The 27969-nt window shown below is 44.0% G+C and overlaps 1 protein-coding gene across 6 annotated transcripts in view; it reads left to right on the top strand.

Annotated features, from left to right (window-relative positions):
* Positions 1 to 332: 332 nt before the first annotated feature.
* The window catches only part of ablim1a (actin binding LIM protein 1a), a 29840-nt gene continuing 2203 nt past the window's right edge, over positions 333 to 27969 (top strand). The window contains exons 1-23 of one of the 6 annotated variants that reach the window (XM_041948186.1): positions 333 to 441; positions 8843 to 8980; positions 12197 to 12380; positions 12999 to 13108; positions 14932 to 15058; positions 15164 to 15257; positions 18186 to 18273; positions 18791 to 18855; positions 19932 to 20009; positions 20157 to 20315; positions 20569 to 20613; positions 20927 to 20962; positions 21087 to 21216; positions 21842 to 21961; positions 22766 to 22870; positions 23239 to 23286; positions 24790 to 24930; positions 25695 to 25780; positions 25876 to 25999; positions 26224 to 26285; positions 26482 to 26542; positions 26785 to 26792; positions 27311 to 27385. In XM_041948186.1, coding sequence (XP_041804120.1) covers positions 420 to 441; positions 8843 to 8980; positions 12197 to 12380; positions 12999 to 13108; positions 14932 to 15058; positions 15164 to 15257; positions 18186 to 18273; positions 18791 to 18855; positions 19932 to 20009; positions 20157 to 20315; positions 20569 to 20613; positions 20927 to 20962; positions 21087 to 21216; positions 21842 to 21961; positions 22766 to 22870; positions 23239 to 23286; positions 24790 to 24930; positions 25695 to 25780; positions 25876 to 25999; positions 26224 to 26285; positions 26482 to 26542; positions 26785 to 26792; positions 27311 to 27385 — 2106 coding nt within the window. In that variant the 5' untranslated portion in view covers positions 333 to 419. The remainder of the gene's footprint in view (positions 442 to 8842; positions 8981 to 12196; positions 12381 to 12998; positions 13109 to 14931; positions 15059 to 15163; positions 15258 to 18185; positions 18274 to 18790; positions 18856 to 19931; positions 20010 to 20156; positions 20316 to 20568; positions 20614 to 20926; positions 20963 to 21086; positions 21217 to 21841; positions 21962 to 22765; positions 22871 to 23238; positions 23287 to 24789; positions 24931 to 25694; positions 25781 to 25875; positions 26000 to 26223; positions 26286 to 26481; positions 26543 to 26784; positions 26793 to 27310; positions 27386 to 27969) is intronic. The other 5 variants (XM_041948180.1, XM_041948182.1, XM_041948184.1 and 2 more) reach the window with 5 other exon arrangements.

Here is a 27969-nt window from a genome sequence, read left to right as displayed (position 1 = left end):
GTCTTTTTTGGGGATTTGAGCAAACCCAGTAAACGTTTTTTTTGGGCACACAGAAGCAGCAGCGGCAGCCACCTGGTTGCTGCAATGAGGAGGCGGCTGACACAACAGAGGGGCTGAGAGAGGGAGCAGGAGGGGAAGGGGGGTGGGCAGAGGAGGAGGAGGCAGAGGAGAGGGATGGGAGGAAAACAGGCAGTCGGGAGGCAAACCCCACGCTGTAGCGGTGTTCATGGGAGGAGAGCTTAGCGGCGCCTACACCTCTCTCTCTCTCTCCCTCTCCCTCTCTCTCCCTCTCCCTCTCTCTGGTGTCTCGGCGCTCTTCTCTGCTCTCCAGTCTTGACTGAAAAAAGGAACTTGCAGCTGCTGTGTTACCGCTGATCGATACCCGGAGCCTTTTCTGGTGTAGATTTACCTGGATTCCAATGGTCATGGTCAAAGAAAAAGGTATTCCAGCGGCTGTGGTCAGAGTGTGTGTGTGTGTGTGTGTGTGGGGTGAGTGTGTTTTAATGGAATTTGTTTTGCTTGTCGTGCTGTTGACTGTCTGCAGTGTGTGTGGATGTGCAGCGTGTCCTGTTTGATTTGCACTGCTGTGTCTGGCTCTTTGAATTTGATTTAGTTTGACAGAATTTTTGGCCTCTGATTTGGTTATTTTTAGATGGTGTGAACACGGCAATACGGACATGGTTTTCTTTATGTGGGTGTGTGTTGCTTGCAAGAAGCATGACTAATAAAACAGTATGAACGTGCATCTTCGGCAGATCGACATATTCTCTCTAGTTAAAGACTTGGACGTGCTACGCCCTTCTCAATACTCTCTGGCAGCTGATGCTTGGGTTGGAGTCCGCTTAATTTGGCAGCGTCAGTCTTTATGTAAATGTATGTTGGAGCAAAGCATCTGGCTTGCTGTATAGGAGCTTGACACCAAATGTAAAACCGTCAGGGCACTAATATGCAGCAGGGTCTGGGTCCAAACACTGTCTTTTCATGCAGGCTGATGGAAAAGCTAACATGTCGAGACAAAAAGTGGAGCACCAGTGTAGGGATCCACACTGCGCAGAGCTATGGACCTGCACTCTCTGTCTCTCTCTCTCTCTCTCTGTGTCTGCAGCCGTTGCCATGGTGACCATCTAAAAGGTACACTCCATTGTTGTCAGCTGTGGCCTCATTCATAGTGTCCTGTTAAAAGAAAAAGATGATTGTTTCCACCTATGACTGAGCTCGCCCAGCTGTGTGGGATGAATTAGGTGAAGTCAGGCGGCATGCTCCAGAGACATTAACATTCCCAGCAATTTGCAGGGGCATGTGGTCGTGAGGTTGACCATTGTTTGTCAGCATGACTCACTCAGTGCTACACAGGCACAGTTTTCTATATTAAAAATCTGTTTAGATTCAAGAGAGAAGTAATGGCAACAATTCTCTGGCTCTTCACTTTTTTTAAACCACTTGGAAGAATAAAAGACAAATTGTCTAATTAATACGTGTGTAACTTATACTGAAACTATGAATATTACTAAAAGCAAACTGTTACCTCACCTTTTTCCACATTAAAGTCAACCGGACTGTGACTGAATGTGGAAGCAATACGTCATTATACGTCACCGTCAAGTCCCTTAATAGCATCTTAAGTTTCGTATATTACTCCCGTGTTTCAGTGGAGGCTTTATGAGTTCATCTTCCAGCTCGTGTAGACAAGCACAGCTTGTGTTCTATGTGTGGGCAAGTGATATTTTTATGTTTCGTCTGAAAATATTTCCATCGCCGAAAAAACATGTTTACAGATTTTTTTTGACAGATAGGAGTGTGTAGGTTTGTTTATGTATCTGACAGCACACTGGTGGCTGGAGGCGGCGTCCGGCTCTGGAGCTGTTCTCTTGATGTGGATTCAACTGGCCACAAAGAAAAAGGCCTTTGCCATCGAGTCCCCGCGCTGGCAGAGCACCCGTAACCTCTGGCTGCCACATGTTCCATCTCCCACAATCCCTCTGAAAGTTTTCCGTAAGACTTCACCCACTACCTCGCTTGCCGACTCCTGGGATTTGTTGGTGGCAGGAGGCTTGTGTGGGTTTATCGTCCACATTTAGAGGCCTCGAGTTCATAATTCCTCTAAACATAAAGCCGTGGGAATGCTTTTGCGACCTAACATTTCATCGTGTATCCTGCTGGGATCTCATCCGGCAACCTGTCAGAGGCCAGGTGGGCTCCGTACCATCAGGATGCACAAACGACCAAACACTGAATTACACTGTGTGCTCAGAATGATGAATCATAATAAAGGGATTGCAGTGTTAGCGTTTTGTCTGCTAGCAGGCGGTTGTCCTATTTTCAACGCCAAGAATACCCGTGAAATAGTTTGTAATTTATTGGGGCCATGTGTATCCGAGGCAGCCTCATCTTTTTTACCCTGATTTACACGTGCTTCTGAGACGTGTGCAAATTGTCCAACGAGTTGATTAATTTATGCTCTGTCTCGTGTTCTCTGCATTATATTGCGTAAGAAGCCCTGCTGACTCTGCGAGGTGAGACGGCCGTCATCGCATGTACGTCACCTGCCTCATGCAGAGAGTCACCAACTCCCAGAACTTTCTGCATTCGCGATCTAAACACTTTCTGTTGACATGGAAGTCTAATGTCATGTGCCTCTTTAGCTGCCTCTTGTGATTTCGCAGAGTGCTGCAGACAACTGCAGTGGTGCCTCATCTTTGAAGCTTGCCAGTGTCTACTCCCTGAAAGCGGAGCTAAACCCTTTCGCAGACATCAATGCAACACACACTCTCATAGACCGTACGCTGTTTGTACAGCTGGCACACAGGACCAGAATATACGGATGAGATAAGTGGTCGGCCGGGGGGAGACAGTCAGAGTATACAGGCTAAAACAACAGGAGCGACGTGAGAATCGCATGAAAGAAACACAGGCTGTAGCCATACATTCAGCAAACATCCTCCCTGTCTGCCGTCAATCGGTTTGATTGTCACAGGAAATGCGGCGCAGGAGTGTGGGCTTCGTAATGGGCTGTCATTCAGAGGCAAAAAGCCAAGGCCTTCATCAGCTCCGCTTGTACAAACACAATGGCTTCTGCAGTTCATGAAGCCACCATTGTCTCCTCTCAGATAAGTGGCTGGACTGGAAGTCCCTCTCTCTGTTTATCAGAGTAGTATTATTATTATGTACCTACCCAACAACAAACGCTCCGCACTGTGGCGTTCAGCCATTCAGACCAGATCATTATTCCAAACCCAGGTCCCTGAGGATTAGTTATTCAAGGCTGGGGGGCCTGGCGGAGGCCGATAGGGTTCCCCCCTCCAATTTGTGCCCGCGTTTGAAGTGCTTTGTCTGGGACGCTGGTGGTGGGGCAGAGGGGCGGGGAGGCGGTGAACGCAGCCATACATATTCATGGAAGGGAGGGTTAAGGGCTTCTTGTTATGTCTGGGTGATGAAGAGCTCCGCGCACCCTCCCCCAAACACACACTCACACGCACATACACACACACACATCCGATCGCGCACGGGGATTTCATGGTGCCGTTTGATGTTCATTACGGGTCGAATACCCCATCCCAAACTGGTTGGATTGGATGGATATTGGAATAAAAATATATTTGCGCGTGTGTGTTTGTGTGTTTCGTTGTCTGTGAAGCAGGCACACCAGGGTCCAGAAGTTTTGTCATTGATGTGGAGATGACTGCTTTTGCCACTCTCTCACACACACAAACACACATACACGTTAAGGTACATGCACGCATACTGTACACACACACGCGCGCACACACACACACTCCTTTGGGGCTGCTATCTGTCTGTACTGGAAACTCTTCAGTCTGTGACTCTTACAGTAACAAAGGGGTGAGACACTGAATTTTTTATTAGAGCTTTTCATCTCTCATCTATTGTTTAATTGAATTCCCCCTTTCCCAGTGCTTTTCCAAGCAGTCCTTATGGCTTTGCATTCCTCAGGGTTCATGGTAGGAAATGAAGGCACCAAAGTCTGAAGCCTCCTCAGCAAATCCCGCACTCTCCGTCGATAACCCCACTCTATTGTTATTTACCAGCGAGGCTGCGGCACGTGTTACGGTAAAGTCCGTCCTCAGGGGATTCAAGATGGCCTTCTTCTCTTCCCCCAGAGTATCATCTGCAGCCTTTATTACTGCCAACGCAGCTAGGCTCTGTTTAAATGGGTGGGGGGTAGCTGGGATGTAGGGGTGGAGAGAGCAGCCCCCTTTCCTCTGCGCCTGGCTTTGGGATGCTCTGCTGGTTATTGTTCCCTCAGCACCATGGTTGTGTGTGTGTGTGTGTGTGCGTGTTCATTGTGTGTTTAGGCTCATATCAGTCACTTTATCCCCTGGTGATGAGGCAGGACAGATCACTCTGTCAGCACAGCCAACACATCCTGCCCAGAATGAGGAATGTGAGCAGCAGTCGGAAAAATTGTACAACTGTATATTTCACAGTAAGTTGCTCTGTGCTGAGGTTGCTTCATGGACCGCATGCTTACTTATTTATAGCTTTATATAATATACATTCTTGCAAATCAAGCGCCATTTTGCTGCTGTCACAAGAACCCCTAAAGACTCACTAATGGATTTATTTTAAATCCGTGTTATTGAGGTAAAATTGCTTGAAGTCATACTTTTGTATGCATGCAGGCATAAGTGTGGAGGCCTGCTAAACATTTGAAAGAGATCTCACTAATGGATTTTAGGTCCAAACAAATCTTATAAATGGTCTAATCTGAATCCTTTCAGCAAATTTAACAGCCCGTTTCATGTTGGCTTCTTTAATTTTCATGAACCGCCATGTAGAGTACCCGTCGCAGCCTGCCACAGTCTCTCTGCCTCTGTGCAGCCGCTGCAGCGCTCTACAGTGGAAGACGCGGGGTTAAGCTGGAAAAACACACAGCACTCATGGATTCCCCATCCAAAACTCATTTTTTAGATCCTCTGTGCATGGGATTCAAACATCTGTCTTGGATTTTTGTCAACCTGTTATGACGTCAGCAGCGTTGACTTTTCCATGCTGGGTTGTCCCCCCTCGCCGCCCGACAACCAAACACTCTATGAAATGTTAAAAATAGCAAGTCGGCTATTCGAGCAGGCTCAAAGAGAGATTGTTGACGTCACAACAATGAAAATCAATGCTTTAAAACTGCTCTAATCTACTTTTTGCATTAATATTGGATTAAAATGTGTAAGGTTTAGCATGTAGTGAGAAACCCACCTCTCTCTGCTGAGCTTTTTACTCTGTTTTTGTTCACTCTCACCGCTCTTATCAGCGTTGTTTTTAGATGCAGCAAGCAGCTGTTTTTAGCAATATAACTCTAAAAGCCCTCCTTATGCTATCAGCCCTGCACCAAACAGCTAAACTGCTGAACATTGTTGAACATTTAGCAGCTAAAGAGAGATATTTACCTCAGGAGCTGGTGGAGACCAAACAAGAGCTAAAGGGAGGAATAATATTGGACGTTTATCAGCCAGGTTGCCAGAAACAGTCCAAATTCAGTGCTGAATGGCCTTACATGTTACAGTAATGTGTCTGCTTTTTAAACTAACTACAAGTATAAAGGTTTACAGATTGAAATCCAGTAATTTTGTAAATTACTAATTACAGGGATGTGCTATCTTAGTTTAGCGCAGGGCTTGAATTAAGGGGAGGCACGTCACTATGGTAATTTCAAAGTTGTCTTGTTCACATGCTTAGTTTTCTTTGCCATGGATGCACCAACATTCATGACTAAGATCGTTTTATATAGAGATGAAAGCAAGCTCGGGGGCTGAAAAAAGAAGCCAACATGAAGTGCCAAAAACTGCAGTTCCTTGCATGGCCACTTGAGGCTGGCCCTAAAAGCAACTCCATCCCCATAGACCCCCATATTAAAATACCCAACTTTACAGCAGAAATAAACATGTTTACAGTCTGGTACAAAAATTTCCCCATTCCTGACAACTGTACATGGGGTGAGTTTTTTTTTATATAACTGATTCATTTAAGCTATATTAAGCCTTAAATGTATGCATAATTATGGCCATGGATGCCCTGAGTGACAGCTAGCTGCCAAATGAAGAGTGGTTCCAGCAGCCAGACTTCATTCAGCCCACCTCAGCTTCACCCACGCTCCACCTCTTTGCCTATTTTTGGATTAGCTGGGAGTTTGGCGGAGTCAGGCACTGCCAAGATGATGATGGCTTGAGCCACTGTCACTGAGCTCCACAAACTTACAGGCCAAATTCCTGCTTCAGCTTTGACTATCTGTAGTCGTGGCTGGACACAGTTTGACGGACTTTTATCAACATTTCGGGTGTGCTCACTTTTGGTACAGTAATAAAAAACAACCAGTATGATCATATGACCACTCGCTATCGTTCAAAACAACTAAAGCAAAGCAAAAAAATAGAACCAAGTTGTAACAAACTGGACTTTTTTTAAATGAATAGTGTGTCTGAACCTTAAATAAGATCAGTTCTGTTATGCAGATGGCCTGTGTTTTTCTATGGAGGTGTGATGTCACACGCAGAGCTGCTGAGACTCAGTTCACTGTCACAGTAGTCTGGTTCACCCAGAGATGACTCATTGTCCTGCTGAGTGTAATCACATCAGAGACACCAGGGAGACAGATCCTCCACCCTCCAACCCCTCGTACCCACATTCTTTCCATCCTCCCTCCTCATCCCGTTGTCTTCCTCCACTGTTTTTTACAACTTCTGAAACCAATTTATGAATAGACTGATGCTCAGTAAATGGTACCCCCATGAACTGGCATAAGGCTTTTTAGACTGCCCCTAGAGGATGAATCAATGACTGTTGAAGTGTTGTTGAATAAAATAATGTTTTGGAGACTGGCCTCTCATGGTGATTATTTGATTTCACTGCAATTAAACTGGCTCTCAGTATCAGACAGTCGCCGCAGCGACAGAAGTGGAATGCAAGGTAGGCCAAGTCATCAATAATCCAGAGTAATGTCTGTCTTTGGAAGACCATCGATTGGTCATGATGCTATTTCTGTGCCTTTGGTGGTGTCTTATTTAAGCCTTGCAGACTAATGATTCATTGCAGAGCAGAAAGAGCAAAGATCCTTTCATGTGTCTTCACAGTGTGTGTGTGTGTGTGTGTGCGTGTGTGTGCGTGTTTGTGTGTGTGTGCATCTTTGTTTGAAAAAGGGAGAGGAATGAGAGGATGAAAGAAAGAGGCTGTCTTGCTAGTTAATGCTCCTGAATGTGAAATAATCTGCTGGTTTCAGAATAGCTGATAAGCTGTGTGCAGTGCGGCACTGCAGCAGTATTTACATCCTGTACAGTAGTGCGGGATTAATGTCTGTCTATGTCAGCGACGCCCAAACTTTTTACTGAGGAGGCCACAGGCTGATGTATCATGGATCTAAAGACAATGCTGGATAGGGCCTGTAGAGATTAAGCAAGCTGATAATAACTTCTCTGTCTTATATAATTGTGATGGCTGTCATAATACATCACATTAAGAAAGTGATGTCTAAATCTTTGCTCACATTAAGATAAGCGCTAATGCAAACAGAGTAACTTTAGAATTCAAAAGTAGGATATTTCAATTGTCATGTTAGCGGCACTGGTGTGGTTTTAGGGACAGAAATGTTGGTCTGTCCGTCCACAGTCCAGACTGAAATATCTCAACAACTGTTGGATGGATTTCCGCCAAATTGCCACTTGTGTTCCCCACTGACCGATGATCCTCTGACTTTTCCTCTAGCATCATCTAGTTTTTAATGGATTCAGCAAAATATCTCAACATTGACAGAATGGATTGTCCCAAAACTTGGTTCCCACATCATGGACTTTGCTGGTCCCCTTGATTTTTTCTACAGCACCACCATGAGGTTGACATTTGCGTCTTGTGTGATTTGTCTATTGGATTGATTTGTCCAGATACTCCCCTCAGGGGATGAGGTCAAAGTTTGGATTTGTTCAGAAGACATGCAACTAATGTAACTCGCTGTTCTCTGCATTTAATGGTAATTTTTTCATGCTAACGCACCAAACAAAGATTGCGAACACAGTGAACATTGCACCTGCTGAGCATCAGCATGTTAACATTGTCCTCGTGAGCATGTTAGCATGCTGACGTTAGCCTTAAGCTCGAAGCACAGCTGTGCAGCGTCACAAAGCTGCTCGTGTGGCTGGGACTCGCTCACAGTTGCTCTTCCACGTCACTTACCTTCCATTTGTTTTCCTTGCATCTGCGCACAGCCAGTAGTTGGAAATATGAGGGCAATTTTTTCTGCCTTTGCTGGAAGATATTTGACAACAGTTTCTTCATTTGCTCTCGTGCAACGTCCACATTAAGCCTGCTCTGCTTTAATGTCACCTGGTCCTCACTTCCATGTTGTGTTATTCGATGTCTGTGCTAGCGTGAGACGAAAGTTAATCTCAGTTTGACACTGAAACTTAACTTTTAAATGTTGCAGAAAGAAGCCATATGCACAGCACAATTATTACTGGAAACATAATCCAGACATAGACATCAAATGGCCTTTGAGGCCATTTACAAAACCCTGCTCCTCCTCACCATTTTGACTCTCCATCCTCCGCTGATCAAGACAGACTATATTTAGGTTGTTGCTCTCTAGAGAGCCTATCTGGGCCATGAACCCCAAGTTGTGCTGTCCTGCCCAATGTTGTTCTTTTTTTACCCGGACAGGCTCTCAGCAGTTGGTCTTTATCTCTGGTGTTTGTGTGATGCTGCAGATCCTTGTGCAGCCTGTGTCCTCAAACAAACTCTGAAAGCGATGTTTAAGAAGCTGCACCGATTGCCACATCCAGCGACCACGATGACTCATCAACGTTACAGTTCAATCATAATGTTAATGTCTCCTCTCTTGCAGTGGCTCATGCGCAGAACACACACCACCACTCCGCAGAGAAGCCCCTGATTCAGTGCTACAAGTGTGGGGAGCCATGTAAGGGCGAGGTGCTGCGGGTGCAGAACAAGCACTTCCACCTCAAGTGCTTCACCTGTAAAGGTACAGTGACTCACGGCCGATTGATGAAAAGTGATCATTAGCTTTTCAAGAATTTCAATCAAGATACAAATCGCTGATTGGGCATTTTATGTGATGAAATATCAGGTGCTGAATGGACTTCTCTAGTATTTATCTCCATGTGATTTGGCTCAGCCTTACTCCGTGTGAGACAACCCTAATATTATCATCAAATAGACCAGTCTTTGGTAAATAAGTTATTTGTTTACAATTTAAAAAGGAGCCCTCAGACAGCTTAGATGAGTGTTTTGTTTCTGAATAGGAGAAGAAGAATGTGGGGGTTGTGTGAAAATTGGCAGCTAAGGTGTGAAGTTTTAAAATTCATAGCTAATTTGATGTTGTCGCAATAGTAGGACATTTGCTTCCTTTCATTCAGTACGTGCTGCTTAATGTTGCCTCTGCTGAATACAGTTGTGCTTTGCAAAATATGATGATAGTTCACAGGTGTAGAGGAGTCATACGTCTGACTTGCATCTGCACTTCAGGCAAAAAGACAAAAGTGCAGCTGAACAAATTGTTCTTTTTCCATGACTGCCACCAGAAGTATCCTAATCACCCAACGTTGCATAGGAGCACTACAAGTCCTAAAGGCCACACCGTCCTTTCCATCCTCCACTAATGAGGAGGATACATGGTGGCATGACGCATCTTCACTTTTCAGACCTGCATACTTGAATTAAAGTACCATCCAGACTGCTATGACAAGTGACCTTCTGCAAATCCTGCTGCATTTATCCTTATTACTGATGGATTTCTGGCATGATTACGATGTAACCGTCCATGGCCGACCAAGCAGTCTCACTTTTGTAGGCTGAGCCTTCCACGCTGAAGCCCTTGTAGTTAATCTGCGACTGGAGTACTGTTGTAGAGTTATCTTAGTTCACCAAAGGCCCAGAATAACACACGCAAACACTGAGATTAGTACCTAATTCTGTCCGTTACAAGTGGATGTACATGCCTTTAGAGAGTCGTAGTACTAAAAGTGTCTGTGTCTGCGTGTGTGGGTGTGTGTGTACACACGAGTTAGCGCTTGTCGGAGAAGACACCAGGACAGCTTTGATAGCCAAAAGACACACTGTCCCAGTCCTTGCTCTAAATTTATGTACGTCGTCAGTCTGCAACCTGTAGCAGGACTAATAATAAAAAACCCAGTCATGGCAGGTTGACTGAGCTTATTGACACTCAAAGATTAACAGATACTATCCCTTGGCAGACAAATCCCCGACAGCCGCTCTTTGCATGTGTTCATCTCATTCCATGAAATGCACAAAAGCCAAACCTTTCAGATTCCCTGAATTCACTTTCATTTCAATTTCATAAATTGACCCTCTTAAGTTTCCAAAAAGGCATTTTATGTAACGGCATGCATCTGTTGAAAATCCAAGGTAGGTGGACATCACTGTCAAAGGCCACCAAATCTCTCGACTCAGTTAGCTTACAAGCTAATCTCATCACCCCTGAGCCTTAATGCAATTAAATCTGATTCTCTCCCTCACTCGCTCCCATTCATCCCCAGGATTTAGCGTAGCTCATTGCATAAGAATGATTAGGTGCAGTCATCTCAAACATCAAAATATTTTCCCTCTTAGCTGTGGCATTTCCAAAAGGCTATTACATTCCCAGGCTCAGGGCTCATGGTATCATTATGTGGTGGAAATACTGTACATACAGTCACGCCTTGGGTCTGAATTGTGATCAAACCATATGTGTACTTTATGCAACATACTCTTCAAATATTGGATGATTAGATGGATTGCCATGAAATCCTGTGCAGATATTCATGATCCCAAGAAGATGAATCCACTTGACTTTGATGATCCCCTCATTTTCTTGCAGTGCTACCATGAGGTAGACGTTTTTCGGCTTTTAGAGAAACAGTTTTAAGTGTACGGATGACGCCGCAGCTCTCAAACAGCACTGGGGCTGAGTTTCTCTGTGATCCTCAGATCTCCAATCTGTTCTTTTACAGAGGATGAATAGAAAGCACCTCTTGATCCTTGAACCTCGAATGTCCAGAAATTTAGTACAGATATTCATGGTGCGTAGAACGTGAATCCTGAAAACTTTGTTAATCCCCTGACTTTTCCTCTAGCGCCACCATGAGTTTGACATCTGTGTTTGTGAGTGAAATGTCTTGACTATTACTCTTTATCACTACTATTAGAGGAAGTGTGAGGAAACCATCGGAGGACTGTCTTGTCACAGGCATTCATATCCCCCCCCAGGATGGATTTTTTAAACTTTATCCTGCAATTACGATTAGGTCCACATTTTAGTTTGCAAATATGCAAAACATAATGACATTCAGCCTCAGCTGAACTTTGTGTTTACTGCTAATTAGCAAATGTTCATGTATGCTAACATGCTAAACAATGCTGGTGAACATGGTAAACATTAGACCTGCTAAACATCAGCGTGTTAGCGGTGTCATTGTGAGTTTGTTAGCATGCTGGTATTAGCATTTAGCTCAAAGCACTGCTGTGCCTTAGTGCAGCCACAAAGAGCTGCTAACACAGCTTTAAATTTAACTTTGGACCAGCCAGAAAGATATAATCAGTCTTTCATATGATCAGTAGTAAAACTCAGTAACAACATCACACCAACATGAAAATATCACAAACTCTCAATTGTTCCCTAAGTAGTATTTCTTCCTTTGCCACTCTCGTTTGTATGGATGACAAGGTTATATTTGAATGGAGGGAAGCCCGTTGGAGACTGACAGTGCAGCATGAAGTATTTAGATCCAGTTATCTTCAGGAACAGATCAAGGTCATTTCCTGAACTAGACAATTGTAGAGTTGTTGTTGCATTGAACAGTCTACCTCCCCACTGACAATGAAAAGCCCTTGCAGTGGTAGTGCTGATTAATCCACATGAGCCCTCAATGTTCCTCCAAAGGGAGAAGGTTCAGGGCTTTTTTTTCTTGTGACTGTGAACACCGCTGATGAAAGGATTTTACGTTACGCTTCACATTGTACCGCACAGAGCTGTTAAATCTATTTTTCACTGATTTTGTAGTCAGCATCCATTTCATGCAGTCAGTGAGCCTCTCAGGATTACACAGACATAGCAGGTCCCAACAAAGCCACTGATGCGTGGAGGAGTTGGGCGGCGTGATGGTCGGATGCTTTATGTGTTATATGGGCAGAGCACTAAATGACCTGACTCGCAGCGTGCCAATGTGTGTGTCCCGTATAGTGTGCGGCTGTGACCTCGCCCAGGGGGGCTTCTTCATGAAGAATGGAGAGTATCTGTGCACGCTGGACTACCAACGCATGCACGGCACCCGCTGCAATGGTTGTGGGGACTTTGTGGAGGGGGAAGTGGTCACTGCTCTGGGCAAGACCTACCACCCTGCCTGCTTCGTGTGCACCATCTGCAAGTAAGACACACAGACTCATTTTACATCAGCTGATAAGCCATACATCAGCCCAGGGATCTGTGGGTGAATTGTAGAAATACTATAATTACATTGCAGAACAGGCCTTAAAAGACAGAAAACATGGACATTCTTATTTAAGAGGTCTGGAAAGTGCCACACATGATTTTAATAGGAAACATGACATTAGACATGAAAGCATCTCTTCCTTATTGAATTTTTGCTTAAAAATTATCTCTGGCTGAACTTGACCCAAATTTTCTAATTGGTTTTCAGTATATCTATTGATTCTGACCAGAATCTATACAAATGCTACTCTGTTGAGTTGTGTAGATCTTACTTTCTTGCATTTGTGTAAAGCCCTTCAATACAATTCTGCTCAGAATCATGAGAAAAGTACTAACATAATGATGCGTATAGTACAATACTGTGTATCACGTCTCCGTCGTCTGATTAAATGGCCTCCTCAGGCACGGAGTGTTGACACATCCACATCATCAGGTCCTGTCATCTTAAGCCCCATCAGACAGCCTGGAAGCCACAGCTGATAAACTCTTACACTTACCTCGGGGCCGCAGCTCATGTCGCGTTGACCGATTGTTGATGTCACCCCGCTTCCAGACGGCCGTTCCCTGCCGGGGACAGAGTGACCTTTAACGGGAAGGACTGTCTGTGTCAGTACTGTGTCGAGCCCATGTCTCCAGGACCGAAGGACATCCTGGGCTCCAGCAGTAAGTAGCCACTGTCTGTTTAACGCATACACACAGGTTTGATGCGTGATACTTGAAGTATTTCAAAACAAGTAAAAAAAAGCAAAAGAGTGTGGGAAAAGAGCTTCCAGGTATGATTCATGCGTGGCATTTAATGTAGCTGTTGTCATTTTAGCTGTGAAGAATCATTTTCGGGTCTACATCAGTCATCTTGCCACACATAATTAGCATAAATTTAACTGTCCAGAATGTTCAAATCAGTTCAAGACTTTAAAACTTTTATGAATGTGAAAACGTGAACATTAACCCCGTCACCAGCAGCGGCCCGCTGAGGGGTCAGCCATTACAAACTTGTGCTGTGCAGCCAAACGCTGTTCAAACCAATAAAACTTTACTTTAAAAACTAGCAGAGAAGTTCTCAAACCAAAATGTCAGGCTGGATTTTGGGGTAAATGTGTGTGAAATGAGAGACCATATATCTAGAATGTTTGCGTTTTACGAGTTTTGGGTTTGAAAATGTCACTCAGTGATGACTTTTCCAACCTTAAAGCTACTTAAAGGAATAGTGTGACATTCTGGGAAACATGCTATTTATTTTCTTTCCAAGAGTTAGCCGAGAAGATTACCATTTTCATGTCTGTGCGGTAAATATGAAGTCAAGCTACAAGTGCTTAGCTTATCGTAGCTTAGCTTAGCTTAGCTGTGCAAACCTGCCACTTGTTGTTTTTACATGTTGGTATGGATTAAATAAATGAGACAATGTTTGAACTAGTGAGGTGCAGTCAGTGCCAGTAGGCAGATTCGGTAACTTCGAACAAAGGCAGCCTAGCTGTTTCCTCCTGTTTCCAGCAGCTGCTAAGCTAAGCTAGGCTAAGTGACTGCTTGCTGTAGCTTCATATTGAACAGACACGAATCCTAAAACGCAAGATTGCAAATAAGCATATTTCTCAAAATGGGTGGTAGGTAAATGTATAAAACAGTTTGTAGCTAGTAGTGCTCAACACTTTCACATAACAGTGAAGTATAGCAGAATATGCTCCGCGAGGATGCTTCCTGCAACCCAGTTATGCTTGAAGGCTGAATGATGTTCCTTCATTCAGGGAGTTCCTCCACCTCTTTCCCCTCTCCTCTGTAAATGCAGCAGCGTTCGACCAGCCATCCTCCTTTATGAATAACACCACGACAGGCCTTGCTAAATAATGCATGGCCATGCATTTCCTTTGCTCTGGAACAGGGAATGTGCAGCCCTCAAACCCCTCCTCTTCCAGTTCCTCTCATCCTCTCTCTTTTCCTCTCTCTCCCTCTCTCTGCCCCCCCCCCCCCCACTGGTCTCTCTGTTGGCGTTTGAAGAGCTTTTAGACAAGGTCACCTATAAATAAGGCATGCTGATTCTCCTCACGTCATCATCGCAACCTCGTTATGCCTTGCGTAGTTATCGTCCCCTGTGGTTGCAGTGGGCTCTGTGTTGCTTTCATCCTCTATTCTTTAAAGAAGAGATGACAAGATGATTGTTCTTTTAGAGCCCAACCTCTTACACTTTCAGAGCCTCAGGATCCTGCTCGGATATGGATGGAGCTTTTAGAGCCATCGCAAGAGGGATGTGCATGATAGAAAGAGGCAGCTGTCAGAACGTTGTTGGTTACCCTCTATCACCATCTAGTGTCTTGGGTCATCACTGACAAGATGTCTCACTCTGCATGCAACCCCCTAGTTAATATTGTGTGCCTGTGGAAGGGTCTATTTCTACAGGAAACCAACCTTTAAGCGAGCTTTAATTGACACTACAGGTATTTCCTTGCTGTCTTTCTGCGTTTCTTAAGCCATGCCACTTGTGATTTTTGCAGATTGTGCAGGATGTGGTCGAGACATTAAGAACGGACAGGCTCTCCTAGCACTGGACAGACAGTGGCATCTGGGCTGCTTTAAGTGTAAGGCCTGCAACAAAGTGCTGACCGGGGAGTACATCAGCAAGTAAGCAGCTCATATCTGCTGTAATCGCAGGCCGCTCAGTCACAAGGTTCGCGCACAATATGATATTTCACTATTTGGTGTTTAGAGTTGTCTCTCTCCTCTCAGGGATGGCGCCCCCTACTGTGAGAAGGACTACCAGATCCATTTTGGAGTTCAGTGTGAAGCGTGTCATCAGTTCATTACAGGGAAGGTGCTAGAGGTAAGACACACCTCACATCACATTCTTCAGCTTCAGCGTCTCTCTGATTGGTTCCCAGGCGCAGGCGCATGTGTCTCTCTGCAGCCAGCTCTCTCATGTAGAATTTATGAATTGCTTCTGCAAACACACTTTTAATATTGCACCTGGATTTCATATGAATCCTGCTTAAGGTAAGTTTGAAAGAATTCTAAGGTAGCAAATACTTTCGCTTGAATTTTAGCCCTGAAATTTTAAATTAATGTTTACATTACATGTACATAGACGTTTTGAGGGTTGTATGTGACATCTAGAGTCTGCTTCCCATACAGACAGAGGATGTTGCATTGGACTGGAATAGTGAAATGTAGTTTGATAATCTCCAGTGTAATCTCTTCATCACAGAGCCAAATAGACTCTTGACATGACTGTAGTCAACTAAAAGATTAATTCTTAGCAGATTTTTCGGTCTTTCCAACTCTGCCTAAATAAACATGCTTGCACACGCTCCCACAAGCTTGCTTTGCCGCAAATTATATAAATATTACATAAAACACCTAATGTTATTTGACATTTACGAAGTAATCATTATTCATTTATGCTGTATGTCATGCAGCTGTTATGAAACGCTTGTTTAAATGTTATTAACTTTGTCTGAGCCGAGTTTATGTAAAACACTACCAACACATCTGTCCTTGATGCTGTCGCTGTTCACTGGCCTCTTGAATAAGTGCTAGCCTGTCTGTTCTGCATACTGTGATCCAATCAGACACTGAGTTATGTGTCATTTAATGGTATGAAAATGTCACCGCTCGCCAGCCAGCCAGGCTTACAGTAATCCAGCACTAAGGCAGGCCTCTATGACAATAGGAAAAGGCCTTGGCATCTCACCCCTGAGCTGCTGCCAATGGATCAGCAGGGCCAAAGCCATAGCAGCCTGTCTGATAGTCTAATCACTGACCCAAGACCCAGGTCAAATACCATGTAGCCATTGGTGGGTTTGCATATTGTCTGCTCCTCTGGGAGTGCAGTGTGAATGGCTAATTAAAGCAGGTGTAATTAATGCAGCTATTTAAAGCAGAGAGAAACAGGGAGAGTATCTGATGGCATACTACACATATAGCATAAGTGCCTTTATTATCCCTGAGAGAGATATTGAGTTTTACAGTGGACGTGAGGAGAGTATTGGGTAGGAGGTGCTATGAAATGTCTGCTATAATCATTCTGTACACTTTTTGATACAGTAAAATGTGAAATGCAAATATTAGTCAGCGGCTCCGTATCTCTGAGTGGCCACTTGCCAGCTAAAATGTTACCGAGGGTTGCTACACAGTAAGAGTTTCATTTGGGTATTTATCACCCCCGGTCAAAGTCACACAGGCTTTAGAATGGCGCAATCTGCATACAAAGTGTCACATCAGTGTAGATGGAAATTCAGGTGCTCTAGCCGTCAGCCTCGTTTTATTGGATTGCATTGTGCGGGAGAGGAGCACTCAGATATCTGAAGGCAGGTTGACTGTGTCAAACAGGCAGTGTCATGGTGGGCAAATTCCACGTGGACAGAACAACCTTACCTTTTTTCTAATTCTTATTGAAAGAGAATACGTCTGGAGTACAAACACTTTAAACTGTCAGGAAGGTGGGGACTTAAGGGGAAACTAGGAGGGGAACTAAGAGGGTTGAACCCAAATGCAGACACACAAGGGGGCGCTAGGCTCAATTAATACATTTATTAACTCAAGGAAACAAGACAACCAAACTCAGAGGGCTAAAGGCTAACGACACACAAGGGTAACAGAATTCAAACAACGACACAACACAGGGATAGACAACACATCACTATAAGACACATGAAAGCAAGGGACGAGACTATGAATACTAACAATGAATACAATAAAGAACACAAAACGCTCCCGAAGGAGGAAACACAAAGGGCTATGAAAAATGGAACTGACTACTGAAAGAACTAGATAAGAAAAACTCACAACTCAAATTACCTTCCTAGAAAACAGAAACGAGAATCTAAATAACAAAATAATCAAACAGAAAATCACTCTTTATCGAGGAGAACAAATTGGCAAGGCTATGAACTAAGAAAAGAAAACAGAGACTAAGACTCAGACCTGAACAGAAACACGGACATGAACAAAGGTAACGCCACAAGAACACAACTCGGACATGACAAAGGGCTCACAATGACAAACACTCACTTACTGGATAGAACTGTGACAAAGAATCATGGGCAACAAGGTTACATGGACATGGCTAGGAAACATAGACAAGGTAGTGTTGACGACGACCCGACAAGGACAAAGGGAAGACACGGACTTAAATACATTAGGGAGGAACACTAATGACGCACAGGTGAAACACATCAGACAATCACACAGGAGGGAAAACACAGGAAGTAAAGTAAACCAAAGACACATAACAAGAACCTTCAAAATAAAACAGGAAGTAACCAAAACCAGGCAAAGACAGGACACAATGGGAAACTTAACCAATGTACAAACACAATGTGGCAAGACAATACAAAAACTCTTACATAAAAGGTGGCATGACTAAAGACTAAGACATTAGGAATACACAGAGTAGAACAGAAATGAACATGAACAAAGAAAACACTAAACCAAACCCGGCGTGCATGGCACGGGTCATGACATAAACACAGAAAGCCTGCAGAGCAGTTTCAGGGGAACATGTTCACTCACAGTTTTATCAACCATCGCTCTTGAAGGGAGGGAGAGCAGTTACTAGCACATAGGATCTGATGAAACCATCCCTTCCCTGACAGGGTTTGGGTGCCAGAGGAAAGAAAGTAGCTGGGAACAGGTAGAGCACTGGGTTTTATTTCCCGGAAGTCACAGCTCCGCTTCACCCGCTTTTCTGCAGGCTTCATTGATCCTCATTTTCCTGTGATGTCAAGTCTGTTGTGCGCTCTGTGTTTTCCAGGCAGGAGATAAGCACTACCACCCCAGCTGTGCGAGATGCAGCAGGTGCAATCAGATGTTCACAGAGGGCGAAGAGATGTATCTGCAAGGTGAGTGGACCTAAACTTTGTCAACTTGAGCTGAAGCTAAAGAACTGCAGTTTGCACCGAGTAAAGCTTAGGGGCATGAAACCTATCTTAAAATAATTAAAAAACCCATCTGTGTTAGGTGTACAGCTGAGTGTTTGGTACCCCTTATACCACATGTGGAAACATCTGCATTTGTTATGTGGCTCCACTCATTTAAGTAGGTTTTCTTTTATTCCAATTAACCTTGTACTGAGTGCAGGAATTTAAACCCTCTTTTGCATAGTTTTACATAGTTCCTATGAACTGCTGACCAGGTGTGTGTCAGACTACTTTGAACTGAGTCCTTTAATTTGTCACCCATCTGTGTGTGCAGTACACCCAGAATATGCACAAGCCTTTATTAATAAAGCCTATGTGAGTGTTAGAACATGTCAGAGACACTTTTGGATGACATGCAAATAAACCAAACATTTCAATATAATATGCTTGATTTCTGTATATTGTTCTAAATGCATTTTCTGTCTGTCTTCCTCCTCAGGATCAACAGTCTGGCATCCTGGCTGCAAGAACACCACTCGAACAGAGGAGAGACACAGGGAGCGGGTAGGAATTTGGGCGTCACTGACTCCATTGTCCATGACTTTGTCCTGACCGAAAGCACCTTTCTGTTCATGTCTCATGACAGTGGTTTACTGGAAAAGACAGAAATTCAGAATACGTAACAAGCGACTCTGCATAGGCCGTTGCCACCCCCTCGCTGAACTGTTAAACCTTAACCTACTGTGGTTTACATCATTTGCCTACTGAGGCGTTGTTGCTTGTGTGTGTGCCTTTGCATGCGGGTGCGTGTACAAATATTTGTTCGTGTGCATATTTACATACTGACATGTTCGCCTTGATGTATGTGTGAACTGTGAGTCGGGCTGGAGAGGCACAACCCCTGTGTGATGTCCTGTGAACCCCCCCTCTCCCTTCCTCCACAGCTATTGCCTCCGTCCCTCTTATTCCTCCAAAAAACAGAAAGGCAGGTACTGTATTCGCTATTGGCTATGAGATGGCATCATCCTGTGTTCCACCATATACATAGGACACGTTGCACTGTATGTTGCCATCTGCTGGAGACAGCCTGCAGTGCCCTCTCTGTGTGTCATATGGAGCCATTCAGTCTTGTCTTTTAACACCTTAGACTACGCTCATATCAAAGGTGCATGAGGCGAAGATGCACACCCATTCAGAAGAGCAGACACAGTATCAGAAATGTGTCTTTTCTAAATCCCCATTCACCCATGAGGTGAAAAGCTCATTTAATTACACCACATTCAGACCTGCTGCTGCCATTCAAACTACTCATTTCCCATAAACAGGCATGAGGTTCTTAAGAACATAAAATCACAGCGCTAAAGCACTCATTCACTTTGCAAATTTGCAAATGAATGACCCAATCATGAGATGACATGTTAGTATTTCAAAGCACTCCATGTAATTAATGAAACGTAAGTACAGGGTTTGCAGTCCCTTCTCATCGCTCATACAGTACAAAAGAAAAACGGTGTAATGTTGGAGTGTTTTGGGTAAAAATCACGGTGACTTGCAGATGGCGGGGGGGCTGTGGATCATGGGAGACTGACTGCCTGACAGACCTTGTGGCTAACAGCTGCTTGTGTGTTTTCTTCTCACAGCCTACGAGGTCGTCGTCCGAGAGTATTTGTTCCAGACCTGGTTCAAGCATACCTGGCTCACCGGGTCACACGATCTATGTAAGAAATGTTACGGAGTCATATGTGTAAATAGATTTCTAATACAGACTGCTCGTCTCTCTAGACAGAAATTCCCTTTTCTACAGTTAGTGTTCAGTCATTTACCCTTGTGTGTGTATGCATGTCTGTCTTTATTTGTCTCCCTAGGCAAAAGTAGACAATGAGATCCTTGATTACAGAGACCTAGCTGCCATTCCAAAAGTCAAAGCCATTTATGACATTGAGCGCCCTGATCTTATTACCTATGAACCTTTGTACACCACCTCCCTGGATGAGAGAGAGGAGAGACGAGAGAGTGTGGGAGAGGTAAACACACAGATTGCATGCACCTTTTCCTGCATGCGCGCCATCTTTATGCACATGCAGCATTGTGCATTAAGAGAAAAAATCCTCAAATGATCCTCTGTTTTGCTGTTATCCTCAAGTAGTACTTTTCCTCATGAAAAAAAAAGAGAAAAGAAGTATTAATGCACACAAAGGAGAGTTTACTGATAGCGTGCGATTTTTCATGCTGTGTTAAAAGCTTTTATGCCGCACTGAACTTCTGTGTCCCTCACAGCTCCACACTGCCAGGAGGGAGCGTTCCCCCTTACCTGATGACAAGGTAAGATAGGTCGCCGTGTGCTGGTGATGATGATAAATGGTCCTTAGTAAGAAAGAAACCTCACAAAAAAGAAGAGACCATGTGCGTTCAGCTTGCAAAAATGTGGAAGATCAGCAGGTAGTTTATTCTCGGGGCTGGTACAGAGAGGTGTTATTTAAAGCCTGTTAACACTGGTATTACACTCTGATATTTATGTGTGGCTCTCTGGGCTCTTTTACCTCGCTGGAGCGGTGTACTGTTATTTAGAGTGTCTTGTTTTTAGAGAAGCTCTTACAAACAAAGTTATAATTTGCGTTTCTTTGCCTTTTCCTAGTCCTCAAGAAACATGTCGCCAACCCCACCTGGTGAGGTGAGCATTTCATTTTGTCAACTTTGCCGTCCTCTGTGTGTGATGTAAATGCTGTATACAGTATGTGTGTATTGTCATGCAGCCCAGCGGTTTGTGTAATAACCTGTGTATGTGTGTGTGTCAGGGCTCTTATGACAGAAGGGAACGCATCCTCCAAAGGTCCACCAGTCAGGGCTCCATAGGATCACCAGTATATAATCGCCATGGCTACACCCCCACGTTGTCACGGTCACCGCAGCATTTTCACAGGCCAGGTGAGTACCTGAAAAGATTGTTTCGTGTATATGCATGTGTGTCAGCGCGTCTATATTGTTGCATCGTTTGTGAGGAAACCAGTGATTTCAGGGCTTTTATGAGGAGGATCGATGTGATCTTTGCTGGTCAGGTAGCGGCAGGTGTTAAACAGTGTGGATGAGTTCACTGACCCTCCACCTTTAGGTCCTCACGTCCCTCCTTCTGATCTGTTCACCACTTTAAAGGAGAACAACCAAAATTGACTTTGTGTTGTTACGTTATTGATTTTTTTCTTGTAACGCTTTGATTTGACATCATGGACTCTCCCTCCTCCTGCAGAATAACAACCTTAAAGTCAATTTTGCGCCTTTAATGACAAGCTTTCTCCTGAGTTTGCTATTCTTCCCATTAAAAGAGTTTGCTTTTAAAGTGTTCTGCTTTTCCTTGTTTCTGACTGTTCACCTGGAATACTCCTGACCTCTCACTTTGGGTGTCTTTTATTTCCTCTTTTCCACATATGATTCCTGTATATCTTCCTTTTCTTTTGTCCCTCACCTTTCACCTTCTATCTCCTCCCAAAATTGCCCACATCTGCTGCCTGGTCCTGGGGTTTTGTCCCCTGTCTCACACCCTCCCTCCCTGCAGAGGCTCTGACAGGCATGCAGAAGCTCTGCTCCTCCCTGTGCAGTAACAGTGTGGGCTCCAGAAATAGTGACTCCCGCCCCACCTCCCCTTTCAGACACCACTTCCTCCCCCATAGCCAAGGTAAGGGCCCCACTCCACTCTTCTTCGCTGCCCCCCCCAAGGCAACACATCATCTCCATCGTCACCTGGGATGCCACCTCCTGTCAATTCTCCATCTGTCATTCTGGATCCATTGCCATCTCTCACTACAGTATAACTGCCATCCTGAATGGTCAAACCCATGCAGCCAAGGCACCGACTCCCCACTAAACCAGCATGCACTTATTCACCTTTGTCTAACACGGCCTCCGCCAATGTAGCTGACAGGCTCTTTGTCTTTGTGTTTTGCAGCTTTGCATGCACCTGAGAGATACTAGTAATCCAAATCCAATATCCAAACTGACAGTACCCTGAATGTTGGATGATGAATGACTTTTTTTACCTTGTCAGAATGAGTCTCCAGATTCTAGTAAACTGTAAGGCTCAGATAAAAAGGAAGGTTTGTAATAATAATAATAATAATAATAATAATGATCTGCATGCTGGGAGGTATTGACTTCTTAATCGTGAACTCTTATTGAATCTTGAATTCATATTATACAACAAACTAACAGACATTATACTTCATGACTCATAACATATAACATATCTCTCAAGCATTAACTCTCACTATGTTAAACTCTACTAGGTTTTGTAGCTTTTGTATCTTCATCTTTTACATGCGGCTTCATGTACTGCATCTATCAAAATTAAACCAGAATGTCTCCCATTCGCTCAGAATGACCTCAGCTGGTCCCGCTGGTCCCTGTGTGTTGCATCGTTCAGACTGTGGTTCCCCCTTTAGTATCCCTGCTTATGTTCTGTTCTCGGTTCTTCTCACTGGAGGCACCGACCCGCCGAGTGGCCGGAGCTCCCCCCTCCCGCTCAGGCCCGACAGCCGGCCGGTCACCCCGCCTCTCTCTCAGACCCCTAAACATTTCCACCTCCCAGGTAGGAGCTGGAGCGCACCCTGTCACTGCTCGTCCCTACTTTCTTTCTTTCTTTTTCTTTCTTTCTTTCTTTCTTTCTTTCTTTCTTTCTTTCTTTCTTGCTCTTTCTTTCTTCCTTTCGTACTTTTTTCTTCCCTTCTTGCTCTCTTTCTCTCTCTATCATTATACGCCATTTGAGATCAGCTTTTACTTTTTCTCGTCTTCTTTCACAACTGTACAGATGTATCACAGGAAACAGGGTGAAATTCAGAGTAAACCCTCTGCGTCATTGCTTGGTCTTGAGACGTTCACAATAGATTTTTCATTTGTGCGACAGAGGCACTGTATACTCTGTAAATGCTTTTTCCGTCTGTATTCGAATGTTTCCAGATCAGGGGAGCAACATCTACAGGAAACCACCCATCTACAAACAACACGGTACCTTCCCTCTGATAGTATAACCTGCTTTACTGTGAGAAGAGAAGTGGAAAATGTGTGCCTGAGTACTGATTCAGAGTAAATATCCAGGTCAGTGATTCCCAACCAGGGGTGGCTCTACCCCAGGAGGTCATTCTGCAGTAGTCTGGGGGTAACAGGAAAGATTGTGGAGAACTTATGATTTGGTTAAAAGAATATATGCACATAATAAGTCAGCTGTAACACCTTAACACGCCATGTTGATATTATGTATATTATGAGTTTGTGAAAGCTACTTAATAAGTGTGCACAAAAATCTAAACAGGTACCTAAAAGAAAGTTAGCTAGAAATAAAGAATAAATGGTAAAAGTAGTGTTATACATTTGGAACATGGGTGGTGGGAATCGACGAGGGGCCATGTGGATTCATCTGATGGGGCTTTGGGGGTAAAGAAGGTTGGGAACCACTGCTCTTGGTAATTATGTCATTGATGGAGTCTTTACTGAAAATGCTTTTGTCAATCAACTGAAACTGTTTATTCATCTAACCATGTAGTCACCCCCAATGTCAGTGTACGAGCACTGTTTGAAGTCTGTCTCCAATCCTCTTCTGTCTGTCCTGCAGCTTGTTGTACACTGCACTTTGTCCATATTAACAAGTCACAGTAGAAATGTCACAGCAGGCCTTTCCTTAAAGCGAGACTATGGAACTTTTACAGCTGTTTCAGTTACAGGATAATGACGCTTATGGCTCTGACAATTATCAAGACGTATGTGCATTAAAGGCAACCTGACTGAGAGAAAGAGGAATGGCACCACATGTCTTCTGGCTGGCTACGATGTGTTTACTTCCTGCTGTGATAAAACGTTTATCTGTGACTAGAATGTAATGTAACAGTAGCACAAGAAGAGGAGAGTGATAAAGCCAGCAAACTGATTAAATACTCTAAGTTACACTGTAATATCTATTTGAAGTTTGCTAACATAAGCTGACACTAGCCACCATAGTGGTCATACCAGCCTGAGTAAGGCTGTAGCACCAAATGTCCGAACGTATTTAATTGAACAACATATTTAATTGTAAGACGAAGAATGTTAAAACTTACATAGTCTCGCTTTAGAATGGATCTGAAAAATATGCCAACGGTGGGATCAGATTTCACTGGTGCACAGTGCACGCCAGCTGGTTTTGAGACTTTAATTAAGTGATGTTTTTCAGGTGTAATCTTGCCTTTGCAAGGTGTCACTAAAATCATCCTTAAAACGTCCTTAAAACCGCACTGACTGTTACCCACTGGCAGTTCTGTACCATTTATTTCAGATGAGATTGAAGGCTCTCTCCAGTCGTCAGTGACTTGTTAGGACAGAGTGTTTTTGCGTTGCAGACGGCATATATTTCAAACCTGGATGACCCAGGGTTAAATGATCCTTAAGCCGGACGATCAGACTGTGCTAAGATGTTTACCTGTGGTTGAGACTGTCACCCAGACACTGATAGATCAGTTCCCATGGTTACCAACCTAGATACAGCTGCCATAGCACGCCAAAGCAAGTCTGCTGATGACATCATCAGATCCGCCACCTTCCCCGCTGCCCATGCTCCCTCTCCGGATGACAGCTCACGGAGTGAGGGCGACCGTTGGCCCTACTCTCTCGCTGTATTAGGTACAGTAGGCTCCTGATGGGCATGCTTGCACTGCTACCTTCTAGCAGTACAATAGACACCCTGCCACAACCTAACTGTTCTTATTTCTCCCTTCTAGCTGCCCCCAAAAGCTTAACTGCATCCCTGCTTCACTGCGAGCTCACGCTCTTATTCAGACGTCACAGTATTTGCCTTTCAGTTTTGCTTGCGCAAAGCAGAAGCGTTTTGGTTTCTGTTGCTGCCATGTTATTTTCTGCTTGAGGTAGCATCAGTGTCACCATTTTACGTTCACTTACTGCACATGATGAGTGTACTGGCTATACACAATAGTGCCACAAATGACTTGGACAGAGATAACTGAGACTGACTTCAAACTGACTTTTGTCTTGTCTGTCTTGCATTGTGCTGTTCTGTGTATTTAACGTCCAGTAAAATCTTGACATGAATGATGAAGCGTAAACATCCGTCATGTCAGTGTAGCCAAATATTCCAATGAGTCCCTCTGTTTGTCTGTCTCGTCAACTCTGTCTCACATTTGTGTCCTTCTGTCCACCTATTCCTCATTTACTGTGTGTGTTCCTCACCGCCCTACAGCCAAATGAAGCAGCCATATTTTTCTGTCTTTCTCCAAATCTCAACTGTGGTTGAAGCATTTCATCTTGTCGTACTATACACGTACGCGCGAAGCATGGTCTCCTCCAGAAAGATGTGCGTGTGTGTCTTTGTGGGTGCGTATATTTATGCTTTATGTAACTTTTTTTGGGCTTGTGTGCGGCGCCCGTAGGATCAGAAGGGAGGAGACGATCCAGAGAGGAGGAGGAGGAAGAGGCCATGAAAAGAAAGCAGCTCCAGGAAGAACATCTCAGCAAGGTCTCCTTAATCATAAACCTGAAGGCCATGCATGCATATCCTCAATGACTGATGTTTACCTGTGGATATATTGCAAATTAATTGTGTGTGTGTAGATTCAGTCTGGTTTGGGAAAGCTCATTCTGAAGGAGGAGATGGAAAAAGAGCAGATCCGGGAGCGACATGCACGTAGCCTCTCTGCTCAGCGCTACGACCCCAAACAGACCAACTGTGACGCAGGTACAGAGCAGCTTCATCAGCTCAACTGCTCTCGGGCTGTCAGCAATGTCCTGTAACACATGCTGTACTATACATCACATGTGCATTTGCACTTTTGTTTTACTGTAACATGTCTAGATTAAGAAATTTGTGAATCGGTGAATGTAGATGTTCCTCATTTGGGTCAACTTCTTTTAAAACCTAAATATAACTAAATATAATTTTGATCAATATTTATGTTTCAGATCCAACTTCTCCAACAAAAACTAACTCTCTGCCTGGCTATGGGAGGAATGGGCTACATCGGGTGAGATCACACTCATACTAAGATGCAGATAGATAACAGAAAAACTGTAATCCCCAAGAAGCATAAACTGCATGTTAAAAGCATTATATCTTGGCACCTATGCCAGAAACGCTAATTATGTACATGTCCTGGTCCTAAATCAGCAACAAAATGGCCACCTGTTAATGCTGACATGCTGTTGTCTGTGTTCCCGCAGCCCCAGTCTACAGATTTCACACAGTACAACAGCTATGGTGACATGTGCGGAGGAGGCAGAGGTGAGAGCTGCAACCAAAATGTGGCCACCGAGCAAATCTCTTGCCAATTTCACCAGAGCTACTCAGCACCAGTATTCAAAAATGGCTCGCTACGTGTACATAAATGGAATGAAGTATTTGCATAATGATTCGCACAATGTGTCGTCAGGGACAGCAGTGTTTTAGATAGTAGCCTGGCAGGGGAATCTGACAGCAAAACCATTAACTGTGAGTCTCATTTTCTGTCCCATGTTGTCCTGCAGAGTTTCAGGTATGTCTCTCATCTGCTTTTTCACATGGCATGCTTCCTCACCTTGCATCATATATTTGCTTGCTCATGGGTTGCAAGAGACACCTTGCCCTGAATGCACACTGCCCACTCCTGCTACATGCTTGCATCACTGTTGGATTAATGTCAGCTACAGGGCATGCGGTGCAGCGGCTTCAAATGCCCAAACATGCACTGCCCAGTAGCTGAACCAGTGTCCTGTTAATGCAATGTACAATCATCCGCTCATGTCTTGTTTTGTGTGTTGTTTACCAATGTTATGACTCGAGCTAAATGTCACATTTAAATATAATCACCATTGAAAAAAAAATGACAGAGACATCCAGAGAACATGTAAACGACTGCCCATCTTGAATACTAATTAAGACACTCAAACGTATCCAAGCTACTTGCTCCATCCAGTGAAAACTGTGCCCACTGTCATTAGTGGACATATCCATTACCATTAACCCTGCAGTCCCCTTCCACTATATTACATTTGTGTATGTTCTATTCTTTAGCACATTAAGGATGGCCGTGCAGCACTTGCAAGGATGGACAGGGGAGTATCTATGCCTAATATGTTGGAACCAAAAGCAAGTATCTTCTTCTTTTTGTACTGATGACAGCATTGTAATCTACACTGAAATATGTTACGAAATCTCCACACTGTTCACTTACTTAAGTGCATTTAAACATGTAAACACTATACATTCAGCAGCTTATTTAGAGACAGTCCACCCTTGACAATTCAACTAAAAAAAAAGAGAGACCAGCCCAAAAGAGGAGGATGAAATGAAGTCATTAGCGTGTTGTATTCACCCTCGTAGCGTGGGGACATTGGTGGAAGAAGTAGGGAACTGAAAGAGATTTTTACTGGAGGTGAAAGACTCACATTAGCTGGGTTCCTGATTTAGCATGCCGCTTCAGGAGCTGCCGAGTCACTCTGGCGCTTAGCATGCTGGCTTCTCCATGCTCATCTGCACATAGCTTCGACTTAAAGTGGCTGGATACTGTATGCGGCATACAGTGGAGAATCCAACGCCCAGACTCTCATCCGAACAACTCATATCACTATATACTGCGTAGTATATAAGAGATTGTACGTTACTGTGTGGATATGAGTTGGTCAGAGGCTTCGAAGGACTTCTAGTTGCTTATTATTGAGCATTTCAGCTAA

The sequence above is a fragment of the Chelmon rostratus genome, chromosome 11, assembly GCF_017976325.1.
Source record: "Chelmon rostratus isolate fCheRos1 chromosome 11, fCheRos1.pri, whole genome shotgun sequence".
Lineage (NCBI taxonomy): Eukaryota > Metazoa > Chordata > Actinopteri > Chaetodontiformes > Chaetodontidae > Chelmon > Chelmon rostratus.
Note: the sequence above shows the minus strand (reverse complement) of the source record. Positions and strands in the feature narration are given on the sequence as shown.